This window comes from Pseudophryne corroboree, chromosome 2 (assembly GCF_028390025.1).
Source record: "Pseudophryne corroboree isolate aPseCor3 chromosome 2, aPseCor3.hap2, whole genome shotgun sequence".
Lineage (NCBI taxonomy): Eukaryota > Metazoa > Chordata > Amphibia > Anura > Myobatrachidae > Pseudophryne > Pseudophryne corroboree.
This window is the reverse complement of record NC_086445.1, coordinates 604,534,439-604,551,930: the sequence shown is the minus strand read 5'-3', so window position 1 is coordinate 604,551,930 and position 17,492 is coordinate 604,534,439. Positions and strand designations below refer to the sequence as shown.

Here is a 17,492-nt window from a genome sequence, read left to right as displayed (position 1 = left end):
ACCAGCCTGCCTGCTTTGTTGGACTTAGGTTGGGGGGGGGGGGGGGGGGGGGTTAGGGGGGGAAGACCAGGCCAACCTCTTGAAGGGTTAATGGTCCCGTTCCACGCTGACAGGACACTGAGCTTCTGAGGGAACTATTGGCAAGCCCCACCACGGCCAGCGTACATTCCCGCAGCATGCTGCCACCCCTAACAGAGCCATAAGAATGATGAGTGGTGAGTACTAAGCCGTCGTTCCGACTATCGGGTCGCCTGCCATTATGGTGGCATAAGGGTACGGAGACGCCTGGCTTCTAACCGAGGCGGAATGCGTCTCCAGACACAGTACAGAGCTGCTTCTCAGTACACTGTACACAGTACCCACACTGGCAAAAACAGCCTTAAAACAGTTTTCTCTCCATTTTAAGCACCAGATTACCTCAGTCAGTATAAAAAAAGGGAGGACTGCGTGCCATTGAAGGGGCTGGGCTTCACTATGAGCGGATCCAGCAGCTCACCAGCGCCATTTTCCCTCTGCAGTGGACACAGATGCTGACTGACAGGGATGTGCAACTACTCCGGAGAGACTCCAGATTACCTCAGCGGTACCAGGGGGTCATAGCAGGGGGGGGGGGGGGGGGGGGGGGATTATTAAGGTACTAAGTCCCCTACTTAGTCTGCGACCCGGCTAAGCTTGGCATTAGCAATAAAGGCGCGGTGGGGGCTGGCTCCAAATAACTGTGTCTCCCTGAAGGGCTCTTTGTGGGTTACTTGTGCTTAACCTTTTCCTGTGTGTGTGTGTGTGTGTGTGTGTGTGTGTGTGCTGTCTCATTTACATTATGTCAGGCAACGAGTGTGTTTCTTGTACAGCGGACTGTTCCTCTTCACCAGGGGGCTCACTACTGGGTACTTAGGGCAGTGCACCTTCCCAGAATAGCGGGGCTGAACTGGACTGGGTTAATTCCATTAAGGGAATGATCTCAAATATTTCTACAAAGCTATCCCGCAATATGAAAGAGACGCAATACCTAAGACAGACTGTGGATGAGTTTATGAATAGAGACTCAGTCCTCAAACCAGCATATCAATACCCTGCCATTTGTCCGCAAAAATGATCTCTGGCACATATCCTGCAGTCTGACTCTGATGCTGACGGGCCAGACATGGAGGAGGGTGAGGTGAATTTGGTGGGGGGGATCTATTCTGTCACAGGGAATTGAGGCTCTTATAGAGGCTATCAGAGAGGTTCTGCAAATTCCTGATAAGGTGTCAGAGTGTGAGGAGTCTTATTTTAATGTAAAAAATAAGTCCTCAGTCACTTTTACTGCGTCAAAGGAATTGAATACCCTGTTTGAAGAACCGTGGGTTAATCCTGATAAGAAATTTCAAATCCCTAAAAGGTTGCTCTCATCTTTTCCTTTTCCTCTGGAGGATAGGAAAAAATGGGAAAATCCACCGATAGTGGACGCATCTGTCTCCAGGCTGTCACGAAAAATTGTATTGCCTGTCCCTGGTGATACGGCTGATCGTAAAATTGACACTACACTCAAGTCATTGTACACAGCTGCTGGGGTGGCCCAGAGACCCACTATTGCATTTGCATGGATCACAAAAGCCATTGCTAATTGGTCATGTAACCTAATTGAGGGGGTTAGATTCCTTGTCTAGTGGGATGTTGTTTTACTCCTGCAGCATATACAGGACTCTGCAAACTTTATGGTGGAAGCCATAAAAGAGATTGGTTTGCTTAATGCATGCACCACTGCTATGGCAGTGTCGGCACACAGGGGCTTGTGGCTACACCAGTGGACTGCTGATGCGGACTCCAGGAAAGGCGTGGAAGGCCTACCATTCACAGGAGAGGCCTTGTTTGGAGACGAGCTGGACAAATGGATCTCCAAAGCTACTTCGGGTAAGTCTACGTATCTTCCTTCTGCAGCTCCCCCAGCCAAGAAAGCCTATTCAGCTTCAAATTTACAGTGCTTTCGGACAGCCAAGTGTAAGGGAAAATCCAGAGGTGCTTCTACGGCCTCCAGAGGCGCAAGAGGTAAACTACGCAAACCAGCAACTGCAGATGCTTTCAGCATGATGGTGGACCACGATGCCTGGAGGACTGTCAGGTGGGAGCCCGACTAAAATTCTTCAGTCGCATCTGGTCAAGTTCGTGCCGGGACCCCTGGGTCATAGATGTTATTTCCCAGGGCTACAGACTGGAGTTCCAAGAGCTTCCACCTCACAGATTCTTCAAATCAGGCTTACCAGCTTCACAAGAGGCAAGTATAACTTTACAGCAGGCCATCCAAAAACTGGTACAGACTCGAGTCATTGTTCCAGTTCCACCTCATCTGCACAGCAAGTGGTACTATACCAACTTGTTTGTAGTACCGAATCCGGACAGTTCGGTACGACCAATTCTGAACCTCAAGTCCTTGAACCCGTTAAGAGTGTTCAAGTTCAAGATGGAGTCTCTGAGAGCAGTGATCTCAGGTCTGGAGGAAGGGGAATTCCTAGTGTCTCTGGATATCAAGGATGCATACCTTCACATTCCGATCTGGCCGCCTCATCAGGCTTATCTACGGTTTGCACTGCAGGACTGTCACTACCAGTTCCAGGCCCTGCTATTTAGTGTCTCCAGGGCACCGAGGGTGTTCACCAAAGTGATGGCAGAGATGATGTTTATACTCCGCAAGCAGGGAGTGAACATAATTCCGTACCTGGACGATCTTCTGATAAAGGCGCCGTCCAGGGAGAGGTTGCTGGGCAGCATTGGTCTCTCAACCAAACTTCTCCAGGATCACGGGTGGATTCTGAACTTTCCGAAATCTCACCTAGAGCCAACACAGAGGCTCCCATTCGTGGGAATGATACTGGATACGGAGTCGCAGAAAGTGTTCCTTCCGTTGGAAAAGACATTGGTAATCCAGTCGATGGTTCGGGATGTCCTGAAGCCAACCCGGATATCGGTGCATCTATGCATTCGCCTTCTGGGGAAAATGGTGGCCTCTTACGAGGTTCTTCAATGCGGAGTGTTTCATGCAAGACCCTTCCAGCTCAATCTGTTGGACAAATGGTCCGGATCGCATCTTCACATGCACCAGAGGATCCGTCTGTTGCCAAAAGCCAGGATCTCCCTTCTGTGGTGGCTACAGATTTCGTACCTCGTCGAGGGTCGGAGGTTCAGAATTCAGGACTGGATCCTGTTAACCACGGACACAAGCCACAGAGGTTTGGGAGCAGTCACCCAGGGGGTGCAGTTTCAAGGAATATGTTCAACTCAGTAAGTCATCCCTCCAATCAACATTCTGGAACTCAGGGTCATATACAACGTCCTTCTGCAGGCCTCTTATCTTCTTCACGATCGGACCATTCAGGTCCAGTCGGACAATGTGACGGCAGTGACGTACATAAACCGACAGGGCGGAACGATGTCAATGTCAGAGGTGTCAATAATTCTCTGGGCAGAAAAAAACACTATGGTGTTGTTAGCGGTCTTCATTCCGGGAGTAGACAACTGGGAAGCAGACTTCCTCAGCAGACACGACCTGCACCCGGGGGAGTGGGGCCTTCAACCGGAAGTGTTCAGGTGCTTGATACGTCGGTGGGGATATCCACAAATCGACATGATGGCCTCTCGACTCAACAAGAAGCTCAAGCGGTGGTATTCCAGGTCGAGAGACCCACAGGCAGTAGCAGTAGACGCTCTGATCACTCCTTGGGTCTATCAGATGGTGTACATGTTTCCTCCACTGCCTCTGATCCGAAGAATTCTTAAAAGAATAAAAAGAGAAAAGGTTCAAGCAATACTCATTGCTCTGGACTGGCCAAGAAGGGCCTGGTACGCGGACCTTCTGGAGATGCTCCTTGAAGATCCGTGACCTCTACAGATCCGTTGCCTCTACCTCTTCGCGAGGATCTTCTGCAACAGGGCTTGTTTGTCTATCAGGACTTACCGCGGCTACGTTTGACGGAATGGAAGTTGAACGGCTGATTCTAGCGTCTCTAGGTGTGAGAGTAGAACTTATTCTGCGGTGGAATTTCACCTGTGACGTTTGCTGCTTTTTCTGCAGGCAGGTGTGGATGTGGGCCTACGTCTGGGCTCCATAAAAGTCCAGATTTCGGCCTTGTCCATTTTCTTTAAAAAACAATTGGCTTCTCTCCCTGAGGTCCAGATGTTTTTGAAAGGTGTTCTGCGCATCCAACCTCCCTTTGTGCCTCCCACGGCACCTTGGGATCTCAGTTTGGTGCTGTAGTTCCTCCAATCGGACTGGTTTGAACCATTACAGGAGGTGGACGTAAAATACCTTACGTGGAAGACTATCACACTGTTGACCTTGGCTTCAGCAAGACGTGTGTCGGAGCTAGGGGCTAAGTCTCCCAAGAGCCCCTATTTAATTTTCCGTGAGGACAGAGCTGAACTCAGAACTCGTCAGCAATTTCTTCCGAAAGTGGTGTCTGCGTTTCACATCAACCAACCTATTGTGGTTCCAGTTATCACCGACACTGCTGCTACTTCAAAGTCTTTGAATGTTGTGAGGGCTTTGAAGGTATACATAAAGAGGACAGCTCGTCACAGGAAATCCGACTCGCTGTTCGTTCTATATAATCCCAATAAAATTGGGTGTCCTGCTTCAAAGCAGACAATTGCACTCTGGATCAGGCTCACTATGCAGCATGCTTATGCCACGGCAGGTTTGCCGGTTCCAAAATCTGTACAGGCCCACTCTACTAGGTCGGTGGGTTCTTCCTGGGCGGTTGCCCGGGGTGACTCTGCTTTACAGCTCTACCGAGCGACTACTTGGTCTGGTTTGAACACGTTTGCTAAGTTCTACTAGTTCGATACTTTGGCCTCTGAGGACCTTCAGTTTGGTCAATCAGTTCTTCAGGAACCTCAACACTCTCCCACCCGGTTTGGGAGCTTTGGAACATCCCCATGGTACTAAATGGAACCCCAGTATCCTCTAAGACGTAAGAGAATAAGAGAAAATAGGATTTTAATTACCTACCGGTAAATCCTTTTCTCGTAGTCCGTAGAGGATACTGGGCGCCCTCCCGTTGCTTCGTTCTTCCTGCACTGTTACTTGGTTAAGTATTGTTGGTTCAGCTGTTGCTGTTCCTGTTTAAAGTTGGGTTAGCATAGCTTTCCTCTGTGTGTGCTGGTTCGGAATCTCACCACTATCTTTATCTGTCCTTCTCTCAAAGTATGTCCGTCTCTTCAGCACCGTTTCCTAGACTGAGTCTGGTAGTTGGGGCATAGAGGGAAGAGCCAGCCCACACTATCAAATTCTTAAAGTGCCCATGGCTCCTAGTGGACCCGTCTATACCCCATGGTACTAAATGGAACCCCAGTATCCTCTCCGGACTACGAGAAAAGGATTTACCGGTAGGTAATTAAAATCCTATTTTTATTTCTAAATTAGTTAATCAAATTATTTTTTATTTTGTTTTTAATGCTCTAACAAACAAATATAAGTTATTAATGTGTGTTTCAGACCCACATATCAGATTTAGCATTGACCTACTATGCATTTTTGAGACCCGTTACTATGGATTTTTTTTTTTTAGGTGTTTTCTAAATGTTTGCTTTGCTTACACATCCCGACATGAGATCAGCAATGCAGTTCGAGAGGCTGCCTGGGGCGTTAAAGAGGGTCTTCTAGATCCCAGGTATTTATCTAGCAGAAAGTGATCATACCAGTCTGTGCATGGGAAGTAAATATTTATAAGTTCTTTTCAATCTGTATTCATATAAGACTACACATGTATGTGGCTGGAAAATTAAAATTTTCAAATACTTTTTATAATTAGTTTTACTCGTCAACTTTTCTTCGGCTTGTCAGTGATTTAGTACTTTGTCATATTAAGACAAGTATTCAATTAGCAGCGCTAAATTACTGCGGGTGTAAAAGCAAAGTAGATTTGGGCTTTAACGCCTGGGGCTAATCAATTGTACTCCCTTTTTCACCTGTTAAGCCACTAGTTATCTTGAAAAAAAAATTTGTGACCTGCTGCGGCAGGTGGAAAAAAAACCCAGATTTAACTCCTGGCTTTGGGGCTAATTGTATAGCCCTGGGGTATCAATTATCCCGCGGTAATCTACCTAGGCTAATTAAATTGTGGCCTTATTCAGGTCACATCCCTATCGCAGTGTGACCGCAATTTGCCCTTTTAGCTGCCAATGTGCGATTGGATCGCATTGGCTGCAAACGCCTCTGCATGATTGACAGGCAGAGGTGTTTGTGTGGCAGCATTGCGGGGTCGGGAAGCTACGAACGGGGACGGATTGGTGCTGTTTTCGGGGCTGCTGCATGACCTTACACGCAGCCGCTCTGAAGGAAAGAATAGTGGTGGCGCGCCTGCCTTCACAGCCAGGCTGCGAAGGCAGAGGGCCATCCACAGTTGCTTGAGGTCGCAGCTTCTGGGCAGGGGCGGTCAGCATGCTGGGTGGCTTTGTCCTGCGCCAGGCGGACCCCAGCATGCGGTAGGAAGCATTGAGCATTCTGCTTTTTAGCAGAATCTGCAATCCAACCTGAATAAGGTCCATAATTTGTTACATAACCATAAAAAGTTTAAGACTCTATGCTTAATATATTGTATTTTTTTTGTTTAGTGATGTATCTGAGAGTCTTCTGGACCATTGTCTGTACACTTCTAATTCTCCAAACCCTGACCTCCTCATCCGTACATCTGGAGAAATTAGGCTCAGTGACTTCCTTTTGTGGCAGGTTAGTCTTTTTCATTTTCTTTTACAGCAAAAATAGGATTTTAATTACCTACTGGTAAATCCTTTTCTCGTAGTCCGTAGAGGATGCTGGGGTCCATATTAGTACCATGGGGTATAGACGGGTCCACCAGGAGCCATTGGCACTTTAAGAGTTTAACAGTGTGGGCTGGCTCCTCCCTCTATGCCTCTCCTACCAGACTCAGTCTAGAAACTGTGCCCGAGGCGACGACATACATAGATAGTGGCGAGATTCATACCAGCTCACACAAACAAGGCAAACCCGGCAACCAAGCCGGAAAACTCAGCAACAGCTGAAGAACATTACTGAACCAAGTAATAACACAGTACTTAACTAAGAACAAAGCAGTACTGACCAAGTAACCACAGCAAGAAAACGAAGCGCTGGATGGGCGCCCAGCATCCTCTACGAACTATGAGAAAAGGATTTACCGGTAGGTAATTAAAATCCTATTTTCTCTTACATCCTAGAGCAGAGGTGGGCAATTATTTCAGCTGAGGGGCCACTTGACATTTCCTGTCAGTATCCGAGGGCCATATACAAAATAGCAGCTCGCCCCACTTGCCAAAAATATAGGGACGTGGCTTCATGTGGAAGGGGTGTGGGCAAAAAATAATACAGATTCATATTAGGCTGCACAATAGTCTCCATTATTCAAATTGCGCCACACAGCGCCACTTACACACATTACACCAGGTAGAGCCCCTTTTACACAGTATGGAAGGTAGAGCCCCTTTTACACACATTACGGCAGGTAGAGAGCCTTTTTACACATTAACATTTTATTTAGGATAATTATTGTGCAGCAAGCAAATTATCCAGTGTCTTATGGCCCCTGGGGAAAGGTGTGACACGGTGACAGAACACGGTGGGGGTGACAGAACACGGGGGGGGGGGGAGACACAGTGACAGAACACGGTGGGGGTGACACTGTGACTGAACATGGGGGGTGTGACACGGTGACAGAACACGGGGAGGCGGGGTGACAGTGACAGAACACGGGTGTGTGACACGGTGACAGAACACGGTGGGGGTGACACAGTGACAGAACACGGGGAGGGGGGGGGTGACAGTGACAGAACACGGGTGTGTGACACAGTGACAGAAAACGGTGGGGGTGACACAGTGACAGAACACGGGGAGGGGGGGGTGACAGTGACTGAACACGGATGTGTGACACGGAGACAGAACACGGGGGGTGTGACACAGTGACAGAACACGGTGGGGGTGACAGTGACAGAACACGGATGTGTGACACGGTGACAGAACACGGGGGGTGTGCACAGTGAAAGAACACAGGGAGGGGGGGTGACAGAACACGGTGGGGGTGACAGTGACAGAACACGGGGGGGGGGTGACATGGTGACAGAACATGGTGGGATTGACAGCGACAGAACACGGGGAGGTGACACAGTGACAGAACACGGGGGGGGGGGTTGACACAGTGACAGAACACGGGGAGGTGACACAGTGACAGAACACGGGGGGGTGTGACACAGTGACAGAACACGGGGGGTGTGACACAGTGACAGAACACGGGGGGTGTGACACAGTGACAGAACACGGGGGGGGTGACAGTGACAGAACACGGGGGGTGTGACACAGTGACAGAACACGGGGAGGTGACACAGTGACAGAACACGGGGGGTGTGACATAGTGACAGAACACGGGGGGTGTGACATAGTGACAGAACACGGGGGGTGTGACATAGTGACAGAACACGGGGGGTGTGACATAGTGACAGAACACGGGGGGGGGGATGGGTGACATAGTGACAGAACATGGTGGAGACATGGTGATAGAACACGGGAGGGGTTGGTACAGCGAGAGCTAAAGATCTCTCCCCCAAACCTAAAAACAGTCTGACGCCACTGCCCGCACACACAAATATACACACACACACACACACACACACTTTCTTTCACTTTTCCCATTAACTTGCTGATCTGGCTGGCAGTGGCAGGAAGGATGGATCTGTAGCAGTCTGGCTCTTGTCCCGTGTAGCCCCGCCCCCTCATCGGCAGGTAGTCCCGCCCCCTTCTCGGCTGAACACAGCCGCTGTCACTGGGGACTCTGGAGGAGGCTGCTACAACGCAGCAGCAGGGGAGAGTGGCGCCGCTGGCAGCTTGGAGGTACTGCAGTGCAGAGCAATGACAAGCAGCTCAGCCGGTCGGGCCGCTTGTCATTGCTCGCTGGTGGGAGGCAGTGGGCCGGGCAGGATCAGTTTGCGGGCCGCATCCGGCCCGCGGGCCGTATTTTGCCCACCCCTATCATAGAGGATGCTGGTGTCCATATTAGTACCATGGGGATGTACCAAATCTCCCAGAACGGGAGGGAGAGCGTGGAGGCTCCTGCAGAACTGATTGACCACACTTGAGGTCCTCAGAGGCCAAAGTATCGAACTAGTAAAACTTAGCAAACGTATTCGACACAGACCAAGTAGCCGCTCGGCAAGGCTGTAAAGCCGAGACACCCCAGGCAGCCGCCCAGGAAGAACCCACCTTACGAGTAGAGTGGGCCTTAACAGATTTTGGACGCGGCAGTCCTGCCGTAGTATAAGCATGCTGGATAGTGAACCTGATCCAGTGAGAAATCGTCTGCTAAGAAGCAGGAAACCCAATTTTCTTGGGATCATACAGGACAAACAGAGAGTCAGATTTTCTGTGACGAGCAGTGCTCCTCACATAGATCTTCAAAGCCCTCACAACATCCAAGGCCTTTGAAGTAATCGAGGAGTCAGTAGCCACTGGCACCACAATAGGTTGGTTGATATGAAAAGCCAACACAACCTTTGGAAGGAACTGTTGACGCATCCTGAGTTCCGCCCTTTCTTCATGGAAGACCAAATAGGGACTTTTACAGGACAAAGCCCCCAATTCCGACACATTTCATTACAGGTCGTGCAGAAGCCAAGGCCAACAAAGTGACAGCCTTCCACGTGAGAAACTTGAACCTCCTGTAGAGGCTCAAACCAATCCGATTGCAGGAAATGCAACACCACATCAAGGTCCCAGGGAGCCGCCGGCGCTACAAAGGGAGGTTGTGCAGAACCCCTTTCAAAAGGGTCTGAACCTCAGGGAGGGCAGCCAATGGGTAACGCCGAAATTTGGACCTTTAGTGACCCCAATCTCAGGCTTGCAGGAACAGGAGAAACTGTCCAAGTTGAAACTCCACTGCAGGAAACTTCTTGGATTCACATCAAGACACGCATTTTTTTTCCAAATTTGATGATAATGTTTAGATGCCACTCCCTTCCTAGCCTTTATCAAAGTAGGAATCACCGTGCTCTGAATACCCTTCCGAGCTAAGATCTGGCGCTCAACCGCCATGCCCTCAAACGTAGCCGTGGCAAGTCTTGATAATCGAAAGGCCCCTGTTATAGAAGATCCTCCCGAAGAGGTAGAGGCCGTGGATCTTCCAGTAGTTGATCCAGCAGATCCGCGTACCTATCCCTTTTTGGCCAGTCCGGAGCAATGAGGATTGCCTGAACCCTTGTTCTTTTTACAAGCTGTAGAACTCTTAGAGGAAGTGGAGGAAACGCATACACTGACTGGAACACCCACGGTGTCACCAGTGCGTCCACCGCCACTGCTTGTGGGTCTCTCAACCTGGAACAGTACCTCTGCAGCTTCTTGTTGAGGTGGGAGGCCATCATGTCTATGTGAGGTACACCCCACCAACCGGTTACCTCCTTGAACACCTCCGGGTGGAGGCCCCACTCTCCTGGATGGAGATCGTGTCTGCTGAGGAAGTCCGCTTCCTAGTTGTCTACTCCCGGAATGAATATTGCTGACATCGCCACTGCGTGCCTTTCCGCCCAGAGGAGGATTCTTGCCACCTCTGACATTGCAGCTCTGCTCTTCGTTCCTCCTTGTCGGTTAATGTAGGACACCTTGGTCATGTTGTCCGACTGCACCTGAACAGCCTGACCCCTGTAGAAGGTGTGCTGCTTGAAGATGACCGTTGTACACGGCTCTTAGCTCCAGGATGTTTATAGGAAGAAGGGATTCCTGACTTGACCACCTTCCTTGGAAGGTTTCCCCTCGAGTGACTGCTTCCCAACCTCTGAGACTTGCATCCGTGGTTAGAAGGATCCAGTCCTGAACCCCGAACCTGCGGCCCTCCAGAAGGTGTGGCAGTTGTAGCCACCAGAGGAGCGAAATCCTGGCTTTCGGCGACAGACGTATCCTCTGGTGCATGTGTAGGTGAGATCCCGACCACTGGTCCAGGAGATCCAGCTGAAAGGACCGAGCATGAAACCTTACGTACTGCAGAGCCTCGTAGGAGGCAACTATCTTCCCCAAAAGGCAGATGCACTGATGAACTGATATCCGGGCAGGCTTCAAGACATCCTGGACCATTGACTGTATCACCAACGCTTTCTCCACCGGGAGAAACACCCTCTGCACCTCCGAGGATCATCCCCAGGAAAGACAGCCTCCTTGTTGACTCCAAATGAGACTTTGGTAGGTTCAGGATCCAACCGTGCTCCCTGAGCAGATGCGTTGTGAGAGCAATGGACCGTAACAACTTCTCCCTGGACGATGCCTTGATCAGCAGGTCTTCCAGATATGGAATTATGTTCACCCCCTGCTTGCGGAGGAGAACCATCATCTCCGGCATCACCTTGGTGAAGATCCTTGGTGCCATGGAAAGACCGAATGGTAGTGATTAAAACTGATAGTGATCGTCTAACAGTACAAACCTGATGGGAAATGGCAATGTGGAGGTACGCATCCTTGATGTCCAGGGACAACAGAAACTCCCCCCTCCTCCAGACCTGAGATCACCGCCCTCAGAGATTCCATTTTGAATTTGAACTCACTTAGGTAAGGGTTTAACGATTTCAAGTTCAAAATTGGCCTGACCGAAGCATCCGGCTTCGGTACCACAAAAAGGTTCAAATAGTAACCCTTGTTTTTTTGATGAGGTGGAACTGGAACAATGACTTCCGACAGTTCCAATTTTCAGACAGATTCCTGTAGAATAGCTCTGTCTGGCAGCAAAGCTGGCAAGCCTGATTTGAAGAATCGGTGAGGTGGAAGAATTTGAAACTCCAGCCTGTATCCCCAGGACACAATATCCTGCATCCAGGGATCCAGGCCGGACGACACCCAGACGTGGCTGAAGTGCCGGAGTCTTGTTCCCACCTGACCGACCTCCAGGCTGTGCGGTCCATCGTCATGCTGAGGATTTTGAGGCACCAGAAGTAGACTTCTGGTCCTGGGAACCTGGTGTTAGAGGGCTTGTTCTTTCTAGTCCTAGCGGTCCGAAAGGACTGTGACGTATTGGGAGAAAAAGGTTTCTTCGTAGCCGGTGCAGCGGAGGGAAGAAAAGGAGACTTACCCGCGGTTGCCGTGGAAATCCACGCATCCAGCGCCTCCCCAAAGAGACCTGTGTAAGGTAGGTTCTCCACACTTCTCCTGGATTCCGCGTCCACAGACCATTGGCGCAGCCAGAGACCTCTGCGAGCTGAGATGGACATGGAGGAGATCCCTGCAGCCATGGAACCCAGATCCTTCATGAATTCTACCATAAATCCCGCAGAATCCTGTATGTTACGTAAAAACATTTCAACGTCACCCTTATCCATCGTAGCCAAGTCTTCCAGTAGTGTGCCTGACCACTTTGCTATAGCTTTAGAAATCCATGCACAGGCAATAATAGGCCGCAGTTTCGCCCCTGAAGCCGTGTATATGGACTTAAGCGTAGTGTCAACCTTGCGATCTGCCGGTTATTTCAATGCGGTAGATCCTGGGACAGGTAAGACCACCTTCTTTGACAGTCTGGAGACAGATGCGTCAACTATAGGCGGGGTTTCCTATTTTTTCCTATCTTCCTCAGGAAAGGGAAAAGCAACCAGAATCCTTTTTTAGGATCAGGATTTTTTTCTCCAGGTTTTCCCAGTATTTTTCAAAAATAGCATTTAATTCTTTAGATGCAGGGTAGGTTAGCGAGGCTTTCTTAGTATCAGTGAAGTAATCCTTCTCAACCTGCTCAGAAGTTGCGTCAGCAATATTCAACACATCTCTCATGGCCTCAATCATCAACTGCACCCCCTTAGTAAGTGATGCCGCCTCCCTCAAAACATTCCCATCACCGTCTGCTGTGTCAGAATCGGTATCCGTGTCATCCTGCGTAATTTGGGCAAGAGCTTGTTTTTGAGGGTGTACCGCAGAGGGGCCCAAGGGAACAGAACCGGACCATACTGCCATAGTGGACTGTAAAGCCTGAGTAACATTCTCAGTCTGCGCAACCCTCTCAGAAATCTGAGAAATAACCCCCCCCCCCCCCCCCCCGTAAGAGAGGCTAACCACTCCGGTTCCCTAGCCGGGATATGCGCTACAACAATGCAATCCTGATTACATGGAAGATATATCCTCTGCAGCATATGATAGAGTCTCTAGACATGGCTGCTTGCAATCCCCACACACCCCACATACACACAGGGTAATGGCAGACAGAGTTTCCCCCCAAGAATGGCAGAGAGACACAGAGATTGGAGCCAACCCACACACAGCACTTTTGAGGAACAGGGGAATCCCCACCTCACGCTGACTGTGCTCCTTAATAGGTAGACACAGTATACACACTGCCTCCCCTTCCCCCTTCTGCAACCCCCTGGTACCATACAGATAGCTGGAGTTGATGTGGAGGGACAGTGCTGAACGCTGCTGGGTCAGCTCTGAGGAGAAGCTCCGCCCCCTGAAGATGGAGCGTCTTCCCGCTCTTCACAAGGATTATACTGGCCTAAGGTATATGCTGAGATCCAGGGACCCTGACAGGCTTGCTGACCAGTGCAGGGTGTAGGCGCTGGCTGACCAGTGCAGGGTGTAGGCGCTGGCTCAGGGCGCCCCGCACAGTGTGCCTCTGAGCTCCGGAGCGCAGTTAATACTGCGCTCCCTACCCTGTTGCTGCCATCTAAACACCAGCTCCCCGCTTGTCAGGGGGGCGGTGACTAACTCGCCACGATCTTCTGGCTCTGTAAAGGGGTGGCGGCATGCTGCTGGGGTGAGCGATCCCCTGTGGCAGCGATTGTTCTAACCCCACAGAAGCTCAGTGTCCTGTCAAAGGAGTAAGTGGCTCAGACCCCACAGGGCGGATACTACTCCCCCCCCCCCCCCCCCCCCCCTCCCTTAGTCCCACGAAGCAGGGAGGCTGTTGCCAGCAGTCTCCCTGTGCCTAAACTCTATTAAAAATAATAACACCAAAAGAACTCCTATGGAGCTCCCTTAGCTGTGTCCGGCTCCTCCGGGCACATTTTCTAAACTGGGTCTGGTAGGAGGGGCATAGAGGGAGGTGCCAACCCACACTGTTAAACTCTTAAGGTGCCAATGGCTCCTGGTGGACCCGTCTATAGCCCATGGTACTAATATGGACCCCAGCATCCTCTAGGACGTAAGAGATAGCAAATTGCTATTTTGTAGAGATATATAGAGATAGATAGATAGATATCTAGATATGTCTGTGTGACGAAACGCGTTGGTAGGTCTGTACTGACCTCAGATCCACATAAGATTTAACCTTGTTATACACTTTTCTCTAACGTCCTAGTGGATGCTGGGAACTCCGAAAGGACCATGGGGAATAGCGGGCTCCGAAGGAGGCTGGGCACTCTAGAAAGATTTAGAACTACCTGGTGTGCACTGGCTCCTCCCACTATGACCCTCCTCCAAGCCTCAGTTAGATTTTGTGCCCGGCCGAGGTTGGATGCACACTAGGGGCTCTCCTGAGCTCTTAGAAGAAAGATAGTCTTAGGTTTATTATTTTCAGTGAGACCTGTTGGCAACAGGCTCACTGCAGCGAGGGACTAAGGGGAGAAGAAGCGAACTCGCCTGCTTGCAGCCGGATTGGGCTTCTTAGGCTACTGGACACCATTAGCTCCAGAGGGATCGACCGCAGGCCCAGCCTTGATGTTCGGTCCCGGAGCCGCGCCGCCGTCCCCCTTACAGAGCCAGAAGCAAGAAGATGGTCCGGAAAATCGGCAGCATGAAGACATCAGTCTTCACCAAGGTAGCGCACAGCACTGCAGCTGTGCGCCATTGCTCCTCTCACACTTCACACTCCGGTCACTGAGGGTGCAGGGCGCTGGGGGGGGGCGCCCTGAGGCAGCAATAAAAACACCTTGGCTGGCAAAAATACCTCAATATATAGCCCCAGGGGCTATATATGAGGTAAATACCCCTGCCAGATTCCATAAAAAAGCGGGAGAATAGGCCGCGGAAAAGGGGCGGAGCTATCTCCCTCAGCACACTGGGCGCCATTTTTCCCTCACAGTTCCGCTGGAAGGAAGCTCCCTGGCTCTCCCCTGCAGACTACTCTACAGAAAAGGGTAAAAAAGAGAGAGGGGGGGGCATTTAATTTGGCGCAGTATATAGTTTATATTAAAAAGCAGCTATAAGGGACATAACTCAGTTAGTCCCTGCCTTATATAGTGCTCTGGTGTGTGCTGGCATACTCTCACTCTGTCCCCCCAAAGGGCTTTTGTGGGTCCTGTCCTCTATATTGAGCATTCCCTGTGTGTGTGGAGTGTCGGTACGGCTGTGTCGACATGTTTGATGAGGATAATGAGGTGGAGGCGGAGCAGATGCCTTTAGAAGGGATGTCACCCCCTGGGGGGCAGACACCTGAGTGGATGTGCTTATGGAAAGAAATGAGTGCACGTATAGACTCATTACATAAGAAATTTGACGACATGCCGACTGCGGGACAGCCGAGTTCTCAGCTCGTGCCTGTCCAGGTGTCTCAAAAGTCATCAGGGGCTCTGAAACGCCCGCTATCTCAGATGGCACAAGTAGATGTCGACACGGATACTGACACCAGTGTCGACGACGAGGAGTCAAATTTAATGCCCATTAAGGCCATTCACTGCATGATTGAGGCAATGAAAGAGGTGTTAAATATCTCTGATTTACATCCAGGTACCACAAAAAAGGGTATTATGTTTGGGGAGAAAAAACTACCTGTAGTTTTTCCCCCGTCAGATGAATTAAATGAAGTGTGTGAAGAAGCGTGGGCTTCCCCTGATAAGAAATTGGTAATTCCTAAGAAGGTACTAATGGCGTTCCCTTTCCCGCCAGAGGATAGGTTACGTTGGGAAACACCTCCTAGAGTGGATAAAGCGCTCACACGTTTGTCTAAAAAGGTGGCACTACCGTCTCAGGATACGGCCGCCCTTAAGGAACCTGCTGATAGAAAGCAGGAGGCGATCCTGAAGTCTGTATATACACACTCAGGCATTATACTTAGACCAGCTATTGCGTCAGCATGGATGTGCCTTGCTGCCGCTGCGTGGTCGGATAAACTGTCAGAAAATATTGACACACTAGACAGAGACACGATTCTGCTAACAATTGACCATATCAAAGACTCAGTCTTATATATGAGAGATGCACAGAGGGAAGTCTGCCGGCTGGCATCTAAAATAAGTGCATTGTCCATCTCTGCTAGGAGATGCTTATGGACTCGCCAGTGGACTGGAGATGCAGATTCCAAAAGGCACATGGAAGTTTTGCCTTATAAGGGGGAGGAATTATTTGGGGATGGTCTCTCCGACCTAGTTTCCACAGCAACGTCTGGGAAGTCAACATTTTTACCCCATGTCCCCTCACAGCCTAAGAAGGCGCCATTTTATCAGGTTCAGTCCTTTCGGACCCAGAAAAACAAGCGGGGAAAAAGGAGGGTCTTTTCTCTCTAGAGGCAGAGGTAGGGGAAAAAGGCTGCAACAAACAGCAGGTTCCCAGGAGCAAAAGTCCTCCCCCGCTTCCTCTTCCAAGTCCGCCGCATGACGGTGGGGCTCCACAGGCGGAGCCAGGTACGGTGGGGGCCCGCCTCATGAATTTCAGCGATCAGTGGGCTCGCTCACAGGTGGATCCCTGGATCCTTCAAATAGTATCTCAGGGGTACAAGCTAGAATTCGAGGCGGCTCCACCCCACCGGTTCCTAAAATCTGCCTTGCCGATTGCTCCCTCAGACAGGGAGGCGGTGCTAGCAGCGATTCACAAGCTGTATTCCCAGCAGGTGATAATCAAGGTACCCCTACTTCAACAAGGCCGGGGTTACTATTCCACACTATTTGTGGTGCCGAAACCGGACGGTTCGGTGAGACCCATTTTAAATTTGAAATCCTTGAACACATACATAAAAAAATTCAAGTTCAAGATGGAATCGCTCAGGGCGGTTATTGCAAGCCTGGAGGAGGGGGATTACATGGTATCCCTGGACATCAAGGATGCTTACCTGCATGTCCCCATTTACCATCCTCACCAGGATTACCTCAGATTTGTGGTACAGGATTGCCATTACCAATTCCAGACGCTGCCGTTTGGACTCTCCACGGCACCGAGGGTATTTACCAAGGTTATGGCGGAAATGATGATACTCCTTCGAAAAAAGGGAGTTTTTAATTATCCCATACTTGGACGATCTCCTAATAAAGGCACGATCCAAGGAACAGTTGTTAGTGGGAGTAGCACTATCTCAGGAAGTGCTGCGCCAGCACGGCTGGATTCTGAATATCCCAAAGTCACAGCTGGTCCCGACGACATGTCTAATGTTCCTGGGAATGATTCTGGACACAGTCCAGAAAAAAGTGTTTCTCCCGGAGGAGAAAGCCAGGGAGTTGTCATCTCTAGTCAGAGACCTCCTAAAACCAAAACAGGTATCGGTGCATCACTGCACGCGGGTCCTGGGAAAGATGGTAGCTTCTTACGAAGCAATTCCATTCGGCAGGTTCCATGCCAGGATTTTTCAGTGGGACCTGTTGGACAAGTG

General features: G+C 50.2%; 1 protein-coding gene across 3 annotated transcripts in view; it reads left to right on the top strand.

Annotated features, from left to right (window-relative positions):
- DHDDS (dehydrodolichyl diphosphate synthase subunit) overlaps positions 1–17,492 on the top strand; it is a 105,355-nt gene that overhangs the window by 50,168 nt on the left and 37,695 nt on the right. For all 3 annotated transcript variants that reach the window (XM_063954725.1, XM_063954726.1, XM_063954724.1), the window contains exons 6-7: positions 5,541–5,642; positions 6,586–6,700. In XM_063954725.1, the coding sequence (XP_063810795.1) occupies positions 5,541–5,642; positions 6,586–6,700 (217 nt within the window). The remainder of the gene's footprint in view (positions 1–5,540; positions 5,643–6,585; positions 6,701–17,492) is intronic.